Raw genomic sequence first — 18516 nt, forward strand, 5'->3', positions numbered from 1 at the left:
GCAGATGCCTGCAGACTTCTGAAAGGACAGGATGTTACTCTGCATGGGTAGATGCCTGAAGCCTTCTGTAGTTCCAGGATTTTATTCTGTATGGGCAGATGCCTGAAGCCTTCTGATGAGGTAAGGTGTTTACTCTGTATGGGTAAATGCTGAAAGCCTTCTGGAATTGTGTGGTGGCACTGTATTGTGGCTGTCCCACAGAATAACCAGTGAGCCCATGTTCTGTCTGCATGAAACATAGCAGGGCTGAGCCTGTGTGTGGTGCTAGCTCTGTGTGAAATTCTGTCTAGTCTTTGTTGTGGTTTTTTAAAAATGACTAAATGTAAATATTGTCGTTCACAATGAACATTGGATACTTGGCAAGGGGGGAGGTTCTTTTTACTTTTCAGGTTCGATGCTTAAGGAACAAATTTGTGACAAAAGGTGGCACCACAAGCCTCCACAGAACCTTGATACAGTAGAAAAAGACAAGTAGAAGCAGATTATTCTTAGTGGATTGTACATTACTGTAACACTATCTGCAATATCGTGTGCATCTGTCAAATCCTATGGCAGCTGTTAGGTGACGTTTGTTGTTGCTTGGGTAGAGTGAAGAGAAAAATGCCCTTAAAAGGGTGGCCATGTCCATACCCTGTGGAGCCAGCCTGGCCTAATTCTCTGGCCAGGGAGACAATGGCAGACCTGAAACTAGATATTTTATCTTGCAGTGAAAGCACCCTGCTCCTGTGACTTAAATGCTTCATAGAAAAGTGTCTCTTTCAGAATAAACAACACATTTCCCTCGTGGGGAATGAAACTGCTGCTTAGGAAACAAGCAAGAAAAAAGAAGGGAACAGTTCCCAGAAAGAACCAAAGTGCCAGAGTCTCATAACCAGAATGGCAAGAAAGGAGAGCAGAGTAACCTCCCCTGTGTAAGGGGAGATCAGTCCCCTGTGACAATTGTGTTTCTAAAAGAAAAGTGAGTTTTCATGAAAAGGAGACAGTTTTGGTATTTGTCACTTGTTTACATAAAAGGTTGCTGAAGGTTTCTTAAAATGTAGCATTATTTTGGCCAGGAGGAATTAATTAGAGAAAAGATGAATCTTGCAATAAAGTGGAAACAGCATTACACAGTGCTGCAATTGCAAAGCAAACCCTGAACGAATTTATACAGTTTTTAAGAGTTTGAAAACACATAAACTGAATACTTTCAATTTGCTGTTACCTCAGAGATTGTGTCTCAGAGCAGTATCATACTTCATATGTAAAGTAATCATTCTCAGCTCTAATTACTCTCTTCTAACATGTACAGCAGGCAGTGCTCTTGTAATCTGCTGGTGAGCTGCAGCAGTTTCTGCCTCCTTTATTTCATGCTTGTATACACTTTAGTCATCCTAACTGAACTCCTCCTGCACAAATACACTGTATTTATTTTTTCATAATTATTATTTACAACCATTTGCTGAATGCAGGGTGAACAGTTACAAACACAGTGCATACTTCAGCAGCAAGTCACCTCAAATTTGATTTATTCTGGTTTCTTGACAGCCTTATGTGGTTCATGTGATAGCTTTTGGATTTGGAGCAAAATGTCTTTAGTCTGAAGTTCATTATGCCAGATTTCATCCCAAAGCACAGGTGCTCAGTAAATCTGGGAAAGTCTGAGTGGCATGAAATTTGTGTCCAGTGGGGATGTCTTGTTAAAAAAAATTGTATGGTCTGAAGGCAATTGTATTTTTCACTCTTAAGGTAGCAGAATTGTTCATTAATGTCCAGAACAATATTCAGGTGAAACTATCAGTGAACTGTATTTCATTGGAAGATTGTGAAGTACTGCTGCAGGGCAGTAAGAACCAGTTGGACGAGTTTTTGTCAGGAGTTGTTTTTGTATTCACCCTTCCTTTAGGCAAAGTGGTGCACTAGAAAACTCTGTTCCTTCCCACTGCCTGAGAGGGCTTATTAAGCAGAAGATGAAAGTGGAATTGCTATTTATGCTCATTCAGTGGCAGCCATGTGTCTGCTGGTGTGTTTGACCTGTAGTGATCCAGGCTGCAGACTCAGTGCAGTTTCCAGGACTAGCCATAAAAATCTCCTATTTCTATTATTGCTGGGGGATTGGAATACACAGACTTTAATTCTGCAATCCCACTGGATTTCTGCATGAGCAATGTGATAAACTTCCTCAGCATTGTCCTGGCTGTAGAAAATCTGGCAGAAACAAGTCCTAAAGAAGATATGTTAATGCTTGATTGCAAAAGCAGATTACATGTTTGATGGTAAAAATCATCCAGAGAGTGTATGCACATGAATTTGCAGAATCTTATGAACAGCCTAATACAATTACAGGCTAGAAGTGAGATTCAAAGGAGGAAAATGTTTCTTACAGCAATTGTTTTATCAGCATCTATTCTGTCACAAAACTGAGGCTGAGTTCCCTTATTCTCAATGTCTTTCTATCATATACACCAAAGAAGTAGCTTTGATTTTTTTCCCTATGGTTACAGTGTATAGAAAATTTATTTTTCCCAGAGTGTAAACTAACATCTTTTCTTCCTATAAAATGTTAGCAAGATAGAAGCATAATATGCTGTATTAAATAATGCATTTCCTATACATATACAAATATATATATTACTATGATAACACATCACACATTTTTACATAACAAAGTCTCTATTTTCCCACAACATAACAATATTAAGATAAAAATACATATAAAATCATGTAGTCAACAAACTAAACTAGTTTTAAATGTAGATTTTGAAGGAGAAGGCACTTGTCAGCTGGCCCCTTTCCACGTGAGGAGCACACACAGGGGAGGGCGCTGGAGCTGGGTGAAGGCAGCAGGTTCACCCATGGCTGTGGAGCTCCAGCAGAAGTGCTCATTGTCCCTGGGGCACACATCTGCCCCTGCCCCATGGCTCATTGCCTGCCCAGTGTGCACTCAGGGAGCTCTGAGCTCATCTCCCTGTGCCACCAGCCAGGGGCAAGGGCAGAGAGCTCAGCTCTGTGAAAAGGAACTCAGGGAAGAAAAAGCCATGGCAGTTTTTGCCCTGATCAGTTTATTGCACCACTACACAGCTGGTCACACCAACACGAGAGTGAGCAGTGGGCCAGGGCAGGAGCTGAAATCCCTGGGAAGGAGGAGGCAGCTCCTCATTAGGATTTTGACATTGCTTTTGACATTGTACCAGTGTCACCTTTGCAGCCTGTCCAGCCTCCTGAGGGGACTGCTAGGCAGGAGTTCCAAACAAATTCTTCTGCAGTTATTCTCAATAACTCTCTCAATATTCTCTTCTTCTCAGTTATTCTCAGGACCTGCTGAGGTGTCAGCTCTCAGCTGCCTGTGCAGTAGGGGCATTTCTTTTGTTGGATTACAACACTTGTGCATGGTCACACCTTTTGCTTCTTTCTCCCCCAAACCCTTACAGCAAAGATCAGAACATGCTGTGTTAATGGATACCACACCCTGAAGTGGCTCCACTAGCAGTGTGAGTGGCCCTACACATTTGGGAAAAATCCACACTGGGGATCTACCTGCTCTTCATGCTCTCAGCCCTGGAAAGTAATAAGTGCTATTTAAGGGACCCTGTCCATGAATTTCCATCCATTGCTCTGTTTCCTAGCACTAGCAAGATCTAGAATCAGCCAATCTGAAAAATTCTGTGGGGGGAAAACATAATTTCTTCTATGCTTTTATCAGTGAATTACCCATGCACTGTCTAATACTAGTCCTGTTTATTGTTGCCATGACCAGTTAATCTGCTGTAAGTGCTGGTTTTATGGGACTTAGTACATAAATTTGATGAATGCTCCCCATGAAAGTCCCATGAAATGCAATTTGATTTAAAAAATATTTGAGGAGCTAAGGGAGCAATGCAAATATCTCATTTTTTAAATTCTGTAGATTTTGCATTAGTAGTGTCAGTCTTTGTTGCTGTTTGTAATATTTTCTCTAATATTATAGTGAAATTAAATTCTTCACTAATGAAGAGAAGTGTAGCATTCTGTATTTTTTCTTTCTGCAGTAGGTGTACATCAGTCACTGGGTGTTCTGATGTTTTTTCAGTTTATCACCATTAGGTAACTGCTTTATCAAAGTCTCTCTGACAAAATGTTTAACTTGCCTTTGATAAGGCAAGCAAAGCTTCATCACTTTGTGATAAGCACTATGTGCTTGCAGCAGCCCCTGAGGATCTGGCAGCACACTGATTCTCTCTGCCTGGTTTCCTGTTTGTACACCAAATTAAGGATGCTTAGGAACCAACCTGCTTTGTTTTGCTCTGAATCTCTGAGGTGAACTCTTTTCCACACAGCATGATGCAAACCCTTACCTTTAAAAAGGCAATTTGAGAACTTGTGTTGGGTCTGAAACAGACAATGGTTTTTGGTCCAACATGGTGACACGTAAGAGAACCAGCATCGCTTTTACAACTTGTCCTGTCTTCATTTAGCTAATACTGTAATTATATTTTCCTGTATTCTTTCCAGCAGCTCATGCAAGAAAGTACTAGATGTTCCCATGCTGTTCCATTTTTTATATAAACAATTCCATAATTGCTGGCTTAGTAAAGTCTGGCTTCTTTTAAGCATGCATTGTGATGTTGTTCAGCTGTCTCTAGCACTCATCTGTGCTGCATAAATCAAGCTGGATTGAATTCAGTTCAGGTAAAAGACCAGATCTACAGTGGTAAGGCACAATATTTCACTGCTTAATTGATGCTCTGATTTTTCAGTGAAATCTGTAGTTCTCACAAAAAGGAGGGAGTTATATGTTAAAAATCATAAGGGCAGATACTGGAATGAATTTAAACTCAGTGCCAATTTTCTTACTTTTCTTAATTATCTTTTGTAGATGTACTTAATAGATGTTCTCTGACTGCACATCTGGTATATGCAGACCATTGGTACATGTTCAGACTTAACCAGAATTAGTGTTCAAATTTAACTAGAATTAGTGTAGTTTAATGGTTCTTAGTGAACTTTCTCTAACTGAGTTTAAGGAGCTGCCCACTGTAAACTTTTCCAGTCAATTTATCTGACATTTGCACTGACAGTTTTTCCTAAATATCTTGCTGGTCTGAACTTGCTGAGGCTGAAAGATTCACTGCTGATCCCTTGGAATCACTTGTTTCCCACTTGTGGTGGTGGGATGAGAAATCTGAGTATTGTGGATGGACAGCCAGTCCACCAAAGAGCAGAAATAGTTAATGCTGTCTGTTGCAATCAAAGAAAATAGTTCACAGATCAGAACCCCACTGATGTTTCAGTTCTTTGACAAGTAAGGCAATTACCTTAAAAATTCAGCTCAGTTTTAGTGCTGCAGGCAAGGAGACACTTCTCCTCCCAGGTGAGTGTCCAGGCAGCTGTTTTGTGCATGCTCAGCTGCACAGCCTGGCCCAGGGGAGTTGGTGATAGCAGCCAACAACTTTGTAAAATGTTTGGGCTGCTGAGATCAATGCATGTGACTTCAGAGCAAAAATTGGTTAGTCAGCCTCACTGATAAAAATTCAGTGGATTATCTTTGGACAATCCTTTAAGAAGCCCTAAGCTTATACCCAGGATCAATGCTGGCTTTCAGGCTGGAGTATAATTAGTTTTTGAAAGGATCACTGTGAATATGAACAAAATGATCATAAACATCAGCAAATGATGGGTCAGACAGAGTCATTTAAAAGGCTTCAATGCTCCTGCAGGCCCTGACCTGGTGAGCTCTAGTCAACCAAAATGCATATTTGTAGCTGAATCTTGTTATAGAGGCATCCTGAATTTGATTTTTTATGTTTGCATCTCTCATTGTAGACACAGAACATGCAGAAAGAGCGCAGCACTGAGCAACCAGGCTGATCATTTTTCCAGTCTTTGATTCCCATTCTCCTGTACAATACCATTGAGATTGTTTACATCAAGGTAAATAAGCTCTGTTTGCTGAACAGGTTAGCAGTACCCACCTCTGTCTTCAGCTTGAGAATAAAAGGACTAAAGTAGCCTGATCTAATACAGTGGCACAGGCAAGGGGGACACAAGAAATCCTCAACCTGTAAAAACCCCTTCAGTTACCTTGGGCAGGGGTACAGGACATGTTGAATTTTACAAGTTTTTACATCTATTTTAAGTGCAATGTTTTAAAGGCAGTAATTAACAGCACTACAGACTTGAGGAGCACCAGGTATTTCAGAATTATTGCTGCAATTAAATCCATTGTCACTGCTAGATCCAAGAGAACAGCAGAGAGGCAAAGTCACTCAAAGGCCTTTGGAAATGGACTTTTTGGAAAACAGGTATGAGGTTGGGAGGAAGAAAAGGAAGATTAATCTCAAGTCACCTGGATTTGAAGGAGATCAATTCTTGCAAGATAAAAGCTCAGTCTCCCACCAGTGGGTTGCAATCATCTTGCTGATTTCGAAGCTTTTTCTTGAAGATGGAAATTGATGTGGATGGTTGGTAAAATATACTCCAGATCTCACCAGCAGTAGTGACATCACTGCAATCCTCTGTTTCAGCTGCAGCTGGAATCTGGTGGGACCTAGGAAACAAGAGTGAATTCACTCTTGTGTTCGTGTGCTTGGGTAGCTGTGGTTATCAATGTGTCTGCACTGGGACTGCTCACAGCCTCCTCTGCATCTGTGACACTTCTTTCTACCTGCTGTGCAAAATGCAGGTTTTTGGAGTGTTTCTTGGTTGGCTTGATTAAATGAAAAGTTAGGTATCCTTCTGCCACCCTATGACAGCACTGACATTAAGCTAAGAGGGCTCTACAGACTGGAGTTGTTGTTACTATTGTAGTTGCTATTAATATACTTTCCTTGTATATTTAAACATGTTTGTACTTTGTAAATACAATATTCAACATTTTGGTTTGTTGATAACTCACCATCGTTTATTTCAGTGAGTGTCCATCTAGAGGACCCAAAATTTACTTGGTAGGAGTGTGGAGGTTTTAATTTTTTCCCTGCAAAGTATTATCATAATTTGACCTCTTCTCACCAAACCTGGATGTCTGGTAACATTTTCCTCCTTCCCCCTAAAGTACAAATCTTGTCAAATCAATAGCAGAAGAGATAGCAAATGCTATCCTAACAGACTGGAACGTTAAAAAATGTCCTTATTTAAGATCTTCTATGAGAATTCAAATATGTAATAACTAACTTGGTTTGGAATATGGCAAATCTGACAATTGGAAGGCAGAGGGGAGCCCCAGGTTTGGTTCAGAGCTGAGATCTTGGTTCTCTTAGGTTGGTTTTGCTGCACACTCACCTCATGGTAACATGCAGAAGTATCTTTGCTATTATGGCTGTAGCACTTAGGATGAGCAGTGCTGTGAGGCTGTATATTGTCCATTCTGCAAAAGAGAACAGGGGGAGCTCTCAGTACATTCATTTATTTACAGTTTTTACAGTAAGAATATTGCATGAAAGGAACAAACAGCTTTGTGATCCTTTATTCAATTCTGGAATTTGACAATGCCTTAAACCTGCAAGTATTTTCTGCAGACTGGCACAAACCGTACAACTTTCAGTCAGAACTGCTATTTTCCCTTGCAGAACTCCTCCCAATAAAATTGAAAGCTGGCAAAATTCAAAGCATATGCTAGTAAAATTATCTAGGAAAGGAAGCAGAAGTTCCCTTCCACCCACTGCCCCTTCCTCAAAGCACTGCCTGTACATGATGATTTGATCAGTATTTTTGGAACTGTATAAAACCCAAGGGTTCAGTTTCTGTGGTGTTCCTGAGCAGTTTAACACTAAGGCAGTTTAGGTGTAGCTGTGGTAAGGCAGCATTAGGCTGGGGCTGGTCCCAGACTATTCCTGGGCAGGTTCTGCACCTTGGCAGGTTTGGGTGTGCAGCTCCTGTTCCAGGTGTGGGATGCAGCTCCAGGACTGTGGGATTGAGGCCCCGCTCCAATGATACATAAAAGAGTGGTTTAACAACAGAGAATAATAGTGATATTCACCAAGAGTGCATTTCCAGCCTTCAATTATTCACAGCTCAGTAATTTCCTGAATTCAGTGATGTCCTGAAGCTGAGTTCTAAACACATGACATTTCTCAGTGAGCCCTCCCCTACACCCATTAACTTGTCTAGTCCACTTTGTGTTATTGCTGAGACTTTTGTTAATTGGGGTAACAGGGATGCAAACAGCATTCAAGCTATTCTAGACTCTACAAGTAAAGTTTGCTCTTTTCTCAGCAATTTGTGCCCTTCTGTGGCATGCAGGTCACTAAAGCTGATTGCAGTAAGGAAGCTGCTCTGACTCATGTATTTTGAGATGCTTTCATTCTCAAGAACTCATCATCTTCACACTATTTCTGACTTGGCTGAGAAGTGTTTTGAAATGTAATGAGAGAATCCCAGTTAGTGCTAATTAGACTGAATGAAAATTCATTTTTTAGTAAGATGCACAGTGGATCTGCTAATGTGGAGGAGGCAGCAGAGGAATAGTGACTCCAGATTTTACTTGGGCAAAATGTTTTTTCCCATTTCCACATTTTTTGGTGTCATTACCAGGCATGGAGCTGGTTGGATGGCTTGGGCTGGTTGTGATGACATAGAGTATCTTTGATGACCGGGCTGCATTGATGCTGAGATTTGCTTGTTCATTTGTCCTCTCTGGAAGGGTGTGATTCACTGGGATCTTGTTTTGGTGCACATTGTCCTTCACAGCTGAAAACACAGCAGTATGATTACAATAATAAACAATCTCTTAACAGGTGTAATTGGACTTGATTTTGTGCTTATAAACAGACATGCTGCTCTCTGGTTTACATAAGAGAACTCAAATAATCAAATCATATCTGATTCCTAAAAAGCCTGTACTTCATCAGGCTGGGGTTCTCAGAATTTTTCTGGAAGCTGGCTGTTCATCATCAGAGTAGGTACAACTCAAGGACATTTTCTCATGATGGAGAGGGAGAAACTGTTGGGAGGAGCCAAGATAAACCAATGTGCAGATGGATTATTGCTTGTTTTGTTTTCCTTTGTCATTTTTCAATCTGTTTTAACAGGAAGGTATAGAATTGAATTTTAAAATTATGAAATAAATAGAAAAGTGCAGGTTTTGAAAACCTGTATTTTTCTATTTATGATGTAGCTGACTGGAATGTTCTGAACGGAGAGAAATTTTGGTGAAATTTTCACCCAGTGAGTAGTGGCAACAAGAGAGATGAAACACCTGTTAGATAAGAGCTGAAATATTTGTTCTTTAATTGCCACTTCAGAAATCTCCTGTGGGAATTAAATGCTTCACTGAAAGGTAGAAACAGCAAAGGTAGCCTCTTACCTCTATACCTGATAGCAAATCCCTGGGCTTGATTGATGTCATCTGAGAAAAAGTACAGAATGACAAAATCCAAAGAGATGTTAAAGGTGTGGGGAGGCTTGTTCTTGCCATTGAAACGAGCCAGAACGTGGTAGGTGTAACCATCCAGCAATTCCACCATATCTGTAGCATCTTTGATTTCAAAAAGGACAAAGGTGAAGTGGATTTGGGATGCTCCTGGAACTTGTATGGTCCAATAACAGACTTTGCCTGTGCCATATGTGTCAGGGAAATCTGGGGAATAGATCACAGCTGTAGCAGAAGTGTAATTCCCTCCACAGGCACCAATAAGGGCTGTGAAAAGAAGAGAAAAGGGGGGAAAATGGGAAGAAAGAAAGAAAAAAAGAACTACATTAATTTTGCAAAGCTTTAGCACCCTGCAGATTCTAATACTTAAATGTGACTTGAAGGTACAGGCTGGCTAGGCCAGCAGGATGCACTCTCTGCAGCTGCTCTTGCCCTCCCTCAGCACAGCTTTTGTTGCCTTTTCTTGAAATACTTATGCCTCATTACTCTGACGTATGCATCAGTCTTGAACACTGCAACTTTCCTTTGTCCTTGTGTGTGACCAGGAACCCTCTCCTGCATCCCTGCAGAAATGGGATGAAAGATAAATCACTGATTCAGGGGCTTCTACTCTAAACCAGGCAGGCAGGAAAGTGGATTAGTGACTATTAACTCTCACTGCTTAATGACTGACATTCCTTCACAGCTGTAGGAAATTGAAAACTTAAACTCCAGTGAATCCAGAGAGAACTCAAATGCCACCAACTGACAGTGCATATCCATACATGCACTTCCAAAATTTACTCTCTATTAAGATCAATGCTTAGGGAGTTTGTGACAGCTGACTTGGTACCACTTGTGAGGAAAGTGAAAGAACCTCTGGAGCATGAGTAAGCATAATTTCTTGGCATAGCTATTTCACATTATTAATGGATGAGAATTTTAGGCAGAAATGGAAAGCAGCTTTAATTTATAACGAATGGAGGTGTTTTGCTGTTTGCTGTGCAACAGTTCTCTTTGTTTTGAGCCTTTTCCCTAATTTGCTGAACATGTGAGGCCTCTCCTTTGGGAAAAGCTGAGCCTGCTTCAATACTTACTGTCAAAGAGAATGACTCTGCCATCCCCACCGCAGGGCTGAGTGTGGTCTCCAAAGCAAACACTGTTGCATTCCGTGCTGGCTGCCTCCCCGTATCTCCAGTAGTCAGGATTATTTCCACAGAAGCAAGCATAACCTGATTCCATGCCTGCAAACTTTGACAACAAAGATGCATAAGGAAGGGAGGAATAGCATTTGAAGGAGTGACAGCGGGAGGTTGTTTGAGCATGAAAGCTGGCAGCAGAAAATGTGTGTTTTGGAGAAGTATGATTACTCAGAGGAACCACCACAGGCTGTTTTTGTTTGGGCTGTCAGGATGCTACTTAAGACTGGGGGAAAGATGGAATGGAGGGCACCCTGACATAATGGCAGTAAGCAACCCTATTTTCCCCCGGTGTTATTTGTTGGCCATTTGTTCAGATTCCTCTGGATGCAGAGCGAGGGCTTGATCAGCAGGGTGGAAGTACAACCTTCCACCTTTGGGAAGACCTCCCAAAGGTTAAAAAAAATGGGGAAGAGGAGAAATACAACAGAGACCTCTAGGCATGTTGCCATTTTTGTCTTTGAAAGCTTTGTAAATGGGTGTGAAGGAAATCACCTTGAACTGCTGGCTGCGGCAGGAGCTGATGCACGTCTGGATGGTGAGCTTGTTGGAGGTCTCGCTGGTGCCAGTCAGGGGTGGTGGCTCCCCATGGTCCTTGTAACAGCCCAGATTCCCTGGCACTGGCAAGAGTGACACAAAACAGTCGTTCTAGAGTGCCTGTACACAGCCCAGACCACTTCATGCACTACCTGGTCACTGAGCAGCTCTCTCTATGTTCTGGGCTCGGTGTTGCCCTATGGGAACTCTTTATTGCTCTTTATTACTCATGCTCTGCATGATTCTTGTCATATTTTCCAAACACACCCAGGGATGAGTGATGGGACAAAAAGAGTATCATATCATCTCAGCAATATACCTGTAAGACTGTCTAGCTGGTTTCAGTAAGCTGCAGTAAAATATACAAGATAAATACTTTGTTCATTTCTCCTGAAAGAGGCAATTTAAAAAACCCAAGGCATTAAGTGGGTTCGGGGGGGGTTGTGTGGTTTGTTTTTTGGGTGGTTTTTTTTTTACTACTGGCATGCATATTCTGAAAATGTAAATTAAACTCTTTGATTTCTGTCTGACCTTCCAAACATGACATTCTGGAAGTTTTCAAAACAGGATATTTGAGGAAGGGAACCTAAACAGTTTTAGAATGGAGTTTGGCAAATTTTATGGGAGGGACTAATATAGGGGAATTTCCTAATATTTAAAACTTGAGTTCTGATATGAATCTGAAGCATCATACAAAGAGATTAAAAATGAGCAATATTACTTTAAGAAAACAACCCATCTATTTACATTAATATGTTGTTTCAAGGCTCCTTGGTCACTACGGGAGATCAGAGTTTTCTCCCTTCAGTGCTCTGTTTTTTTTGGTTTTGCACTTTTCATCAAAGCACTGGAATTTAGCCATGACCACCCCGGGGAGAGCATGTGGAGTACAATACAGTGCTGGGATAATGGCAGAAAATTATCCCATGCCCACTTGTCATATCTATTCACATGCTTGAAATTAAATCTGTTACTAGCTCTATGTTAAGTTTTATTCTTGTGCCAGATGGACATGGATTCTTTTTGTCCACCTAACTGCCACAGCTCTGTTTGACATGATGTGCTCAGAGACCTGTATGAGTGTTTTATTTATGCAGTCATTGGCTATTAGAGTACCCAGTAAACTTATTATAAATAATGACATAACATTGCTTGAAATACTGTTCAGAAATTAATTTTGTTCTCTAAGAATACAATTTCAATTATAAATACTTGCATGGAGTTATGGCTTTGATATGCCCTGCAGCAACATTCATATAAGTACTGAGACTTCAAGTTACAGCCTGATTTAACATACCTTTGGAAATCCCCACTTGCAGCCCCACCCCAGCTGAGTACAGCTGGGCAGATAACTCATGAGAGAGCTTTTTTGTATTGTGCATGATTTCACAGCCCTGAAAAAGCTTCCTAGTTATCCAACCTAGCTCATTTCCTAAGAGACCTGGGAGTTTAATTTTTTTTTCTTTTTTAAAGTAGCTTTATTAGTGAGACCTTTCAACCTTGGCTCCAGAGGATTAGTACTTCAGTATGCTAAGAAACCTGAGTAATTTGAAAGCTTCTTAAATTTTTTAACTAAATCAAGTGTACATCCTAAGGCTAATAAGTCTCTGGTGTCCCAGCAGTATTTTAACATTCTTTGCTCTTAATATTTAGCCTGCTGAAGAAACTTGGCAAAAAAAGTGAGGTAGTCAGTGTTCTGCAATTACTGTTCACGCTCACCAGTGAAGTTTCACTATTACACTGTCTTCACCCATTTGTATCTATTTGTCCTCTTCTGCTTAAAAGGTCACCTCTTTTGCACAAGCATATTATTTTTCTTTTAAGCAGCATTTGACTTAATGAGGTCTTGGCAAACACCACAGTTTCTGCATTTTACATGTTGAGGCACATATTCAATGTATTAAAATATGGGATTAATCCTTTTGAGCTCAAAACCATGTTCCAGCTATGCTCATGTAGCTGTCTTTGAAGAGCCTCCCAGCTTTTTGCACATGCACAAAGTGTTTGAGCTGTCCTTGTTCCTGTGTTCCAAACAGATCTGTGTCACTTACCTGGCCCTGCCATTTAACACCTCCTCCATATTTCAGTCAAATTTATTACATTACATACATGCACACTGGAAATATGATCTCAGTAATGAAATCTGTTTATGAGGAGAGAGTCATGTGAGTCATAAACATAAAGATGTAGTTAAGTGGTATAGCAAGACTTTCTTTCTTTCTTTCTTTCACATTTTGGAAGTGTAAGTTATTTCCTTTGAACCTAAACCTAACCTCATTAACAAGGAGACCAAAAAAGTCAGGAATAGCTGCAGCACTGCAAACAAACCATCTGAAGCATTCAGTTCTGAATGTTCCATGTGAGATGCACATGTTCTCTCAGCACTCAGAGCTGCAGCCTTGCCTTTTATTTTGTTTCTGTCCATCCCAGTCTGCTTAGCAGACATGAAAAAAGAGAGAGGAAGAAAAGGGAAGACAAAGCTCCTCCTGGAGTAACCACCACTGTCTTCTGTGATTGTGCTCATCCATCTTCATCTAACACTGCTAAATTCTGTACATTACCCATGCAGATTGTCAGAACACATTTCTGACTGAAGCATGTAGTGTTATGTGTAAATATTAGGGAATGAGACATGTGAGATAATCATGTGAATTCATCACCATAATGAAAAATTCTTAACTGTAGATTCTTAATTATTGTTCAGATGAATCATTGCATGCAAATCTCTCTAGGCAATCAAGATGCTTCATGTTGTTGGCACTGCCATGGTATTATGTGGGCACAGTTAATAGGTAACTTATGTTCCAGATAATTTTCTAGTAGTAAATATCATTAAGGAAAAGAAGCTTATATAAGAAATTTTTCTCTAAAATGTTTCAAATAGGTTTTTTAAAACAATTTCTTTCTTGCTCCATCAAAAAAGTCAAGTTTTGCATTCAAAAACTGACTTTGCATTTCATTTGTACACTTCACAAGATAGTTTTGATGGTCCTATGACTTAGCATCATGCTTACTGAAAACAGAAAGTCTTGTGAAGAATAAAAGATTTTTTTACACAGCTTCATAAACCATGAGGTTTGTATTAAGATTTGGATGGGCTTGCAATGTACAGTTTGCTCTAAATTGCTGCAATTCCTTTTTCTAGTATCGAGTTTCAGTGCAATGCTTGAAGCAGCTGCTACTGGTCAAAAGGACATTTTGTAAATGTAAGTCTGGATTATCTGTGCAAGTAAGTGTCCAAGTTTAAATCCTCTGCTCCCCACCACAGAGAAAATGAGCAAGGCTGGTTTTAAAAGGATCCTTTGTGTGGAACAAATGGAGTGGAGAGAATTTGTCTTTCAGCTTTTTTCCTGGTGCCATATCCAGATAATTTGTTAACATCTGTGGTCTTTAAAGAAAATGCAAATTCTTTCATTTTAGACCAAGTTAAATTTCTTAATTAGGAGGGTCAAGTTACTTAAATCATACCTTATATATTAGTAAAATAAGTAAAATGTCCTCTGAACAATGAATATCAGAGTGTTGAATGATTTTGTTTTATTTAAATTAGACTCCTTAATCTGTATTTAAGTCTAGGTAAAAGCCTTCTGTCTTAAGGTCACACTCATGTATTTGTTTGCCTAGCATGAAGCTGTGAGTCATTCCCATTCATAAAAACCCCAAAACAACAAAGCTATGAGCAAAGTAAAAAAAAAAAAAAAATCATTTTAGCTCCATTTTTCCTGTCTGGTTTTGTTTTCTTAACTTCAAGTGAGAAATATACTACTTCTAATCAAATGTGTGTCCACATATGGGCACCTGCTCTGGTGCTTAGCAGTGAAGACCTAAGTTATGCCTCAGAAACAGAGGGTGCTTGCACAAAAGAAGTTAGGAAAGCAAGTGAAGTCATTAATGATTAGACTTATTAAAATGTGTAGCCATGGTTGCTTGGTAACCTGCGAGACTAGAATATCTTCTTAATATTTGGGTATATTTTAAACAATGTGATTTGGGAAAGAGAATTTTGGAAGATAAACAAATCATGACATTGTGGAACATGGTAAAAAATAGAATACATTAAAAATATTAAATTCTGGAAAGAAGCTTCATGTGAGTAGTTTGTAAGTGATCTGATTAAAAAAAAAAATCAAACTAAGTCCAAGTTGTGGTTTCACAGCAATGTTAAGTATCTGCACCTGCCAGAGACAGAATTCTACTCCAGAGTTCCCATATAGCACACAGACACCTTTTCACTGTGTCCTCTCATATTTTTGTTTCCTCCAAGCAATTCTGTGTATTATGCTCTATCCACATTAAAATAATGTAATTTATTTCATGAGCTACTTGCAGTGAAGGGACACATCTAGACCTTATAAAAACTCTCTTTTTTGGCCTCTAGACTTTAATAAAATAATTATCTATGGATTCAAAGAACTAGCAGTACTTCACAAGTTTTGTGTGATTCCCTGTCATACAGTATTATTTGTAAATAATATAATCCAGTAATTCTGAGATAACATGAAAAGGATAACAGTGGAGAAACAATTCAGTAAGCTTGTCATTAACTCTAAGAAACCTTTAAATTTTTAAATACAGCTTAGTCTGCAAATGAAAATAAGCTGTTTTGCCTTATCCTACTTTGTGTTTGGAAATCACTACCCACTGTTGTGGAACTGCCAATCTCTGCTCAGCTGAGATGGAGCCCTAAAAAATCTGCAGGGTGCTCTTACTTCGGCAGGATGGGATCTCACAGTATTTCCAGTATATTCCATCTTCATGTTCTGCAATATAGCACCATGGGCTGACATCCCCATCAGGGTTTCTGAAAGAGAGAAATAGTAATTGAAATTTATCTTTTTTTTTTCCTAAAATCACACCCAAAAAATCAATCTTATTAAGCTTCAATGGCATTACTATTTTTGCTCTAGTACCTACCAAAAATGCAAAGTTTTGCATTATCAGAAAGTTCACAGGTTTGATTATTACAGTATTCATCAAGCATAAGATGCTAGTAATGTCTAAAATGTAGCTTTGTTTTACTCTAAGGTTAAGAGGTGTAGAGCTGTTTCTGGTCAGTACTGACAGAGAGGAAGATTTTCTGTCCCACATCCTGTGTACAGGTTCCATAGACTCATAAATTGATTTTCTGCCTTGGTACAAAATAGTCCAGACTCCAACTTTCTGTGTGTGTGGTGGTAAAAATACTGATAGCTGATAAAGGCTTCTGGGAAAGACTGAGGTTTTTCTTCCCTTTCAATAAAGCGAACTAAATCCATTCCAGTGATCTCTTTATACTGATGGTTAATTCCTTATATGTCTATGATGATGATGATCACTATTTTTATAATTATTTGCTATTGTGTAGCACCACTTACAAATGCACACCTAATTAGTCACTAGATTATTTAAAGTTTTTTCTATATACACTGTGAAAGGCTACTCACATTGCAAAGATCTATTTAAGAAAATAATTTCTTATTTTGGACAGTCAGGTTAAAATATGACTTTTTCTTTTAACTAGGACCAGTTGTAATCTTTTTATCATGTGCTTTGGCATGAATTCTATAAATGACACAGCCCCACTGAAGTGTCAGTCCAGCTGCATGCTGTCATTTATGCCTATTAACAACTCTTTTGTGGGAGATCCAATTTTAGAAATTCTGTGGATGTTTTTTGGTCAAATAGCAGACTGCTGGAAACAACTGGTGAGATGAGTGCAGTTTAGATACCTAAAATGTTGCTAGTTAGGCTTTCAAACAGATTAGTAGAGGCAGTGCACCAGGAAAGTCTAAGACTAGCTATGCTAGGAATTTAGGTGTAATGCAAGAGCCTCCAGTAGCTAAAAAAAGTAGAAGACTAAAACCAAGTGAAGCTTGTACTTGAACTAACCCATTTATCCTTGTTGCCAGAGTTACAGGAATTTTTGCAGTTACATCTTCATGACAGAAACCGTATGTCAGGAATTCAATCATGAGAATGGCACTCTGCATAGAAATGCCTTAAAAATGCGAGGAAATTGGAGAGAATCATGATGAATGTCTTTGGAAATCTTTGTCTTCAACCTCAGAAGTGCATGGCAGTTAGAAAACAACTCTCTGTCTTTTAAAATCTCCCAAAATTTCAGTCCTCATAATTTTGTTATGGTTGGAGTGAGGCATTTCCATCTTAACAGGGTGCCTTGCTGGTAAACAAAGTGTTCCAAGTAAGGACCACCCATGGAGAGGCAACATGCTTCTGATTAATATTCAAGTGTAAAATTTGATTATTCAAATGTTGTCCCCAAAATCAAATCTCAAGGCCATGTATTATGCCTTAAAAAAGCCTTGTGAGGTATGTGCTGCCTGAGAAGAGGGAAAATCCACTTGTCCATTGTCATCAAGCAGATGAATGTCAGAGAAAGAGCTAAACCAGCTGTATCACAGGCCTCAGCAACATTTGCTATAGATATATTCTGGCACTCCTAGTGACTTTCCAAACTTTCTTTCAAGAGAATGTGAAGTTAAAAGTCATCCATTAGTTAAGACTGTCATTCCATACACCTGTGAGAATACTTCTAGGCCAAGTGACACAGCATAAAAAGAAAATGAGGATAATCTAATACTTAGCAGACTCAGGTAAAAAAGCTCTTTTTTTGTAATTAAGTAATTTCTCATGTTTACATATCAGATTATAGGCTTCTGGCTCCTTGTAGCATTTACCAAGTTAAGCAAGTCTCAAGTAAGTGTTTTTTGAGTATCTGGATAAACATCCAGTTTCTCATGCATGTTTTTGCTCAGCTTGTACATGTTTTGCTTTGTAATAACCAAAATATTAGCTAGAGATGACTGCCAAAACTAAGATCCTGTAGCTACAGCCTGTCTAGAATATTGCCACACAGCAACAATCAAAATTTCATTCTTGATTCTGCTATTATATCAAAGAGAATTCAGTAACCACTGTATTTTCACAGCTCTGTATTAGTATGCCTACTGAGACAGCTGAAAAAAAGCCTACAGTGCCTAAACATCTCTGAACTTAAGTTCTGATTTGGCTCCTAAATTCTGAAGTTCTCATTTATGTTTTGTTCTGAGTTCTACCCATAGTTATGGAGGAGTTTCTCTAGAAGGCAAGGAAACAGAAGTGCATGTTTTAATGCACTTAATCCATGGTTTAATCTGGTATTGTAACCCCTGACAGATGAGCTTCTGAATTCAAATACACACTCTTAATCACTGATGCTCAATTAGAATTTTTAGGGACTACATAACTTTCATTAGCACAAAACCTGGGAAGTGTAACAGAACCAGGCTTGTGTGTGAGGATAAAAACCATCCAGAGACTCCTGCAGACACTCACTGCACTGTGTCCTTCTAATTTGGATTGTTTATCTCCAACTTTTCATTTTAAGTAATCTATAGTATTTCTCCATTGTGCCACCTTATAAATTAGACACATGACTGTGCTGAAAAAGTGTGGGAGCTGTGTTGAAAAAGTTATTCTGTTAATGGTGCTGATAAA

At 39.3% G+C, this 18516-nt stretch overlaps 1 protein-coding gene and 1 long non-coding RNA gene across 2 annotated transcripts in view; one reads left to right on the plus strand and one right to left on the minus strand.

Annotated features, from left to right (window-relative positions):
• Positions 1–8696, plus strand: LOC135454635 (uncharacterized). Its single transcript, XR_010442165.1, has 2 exons — positions 1–120; positions 5782–8696. It is a non-coding gene; the product is annotated as an uncharacterized LOC135454635 (long non-coding RNA).
• The window catches only part of KREMEN1 (kringle containing transmembrane protein 1), a 22201-nt gene continuing 10027 nt past the window's right edge, over positions 6343–18516 (minus strand). The window contains exons 3-9 of the mRNA XM_064726941.1: positions 15750–15841; positions 10999–11123; positions 10402–10555; positions 9260–9592; positions 8485–8643; positions 7237–7321; positions 6343–6505 (exon numbers count right to left, since the gene is read on the minus strand). Coding sequence (XP_064583011.1) covers positions 6343–6505; positions 7237–7321; positions 8485–8643; positions 9260–9592; positions 10402–10555; positions 10999–11123; positions 15750–15841 — 1111 coding nt within the window. The remainder of the gene's footprint in view (positions 6506–7236; positions 7322–8484; positions 8644–9259; positions 9593–10401; positions 10556–10998; positions 11124–15749; positions 15842–18516) is intronic.

Source organism: Zonotrichia leucophrys, chromosome 15, assembly GCF_028769735.1.
Source record: "Zonotrichia leucophrys gambelii isolate GWCS_2022_RI chromosome 15, RI_Zleu_2.0, whole genome shotgun sequence".
Classification (NCBI taxonomy): domain Eukaryota; kingdom Metazoa; phylum Chordata; class Aves; order Passeriformes; family Passerellidae; genus Zonotrichia; species Zonotrichia leucophrys.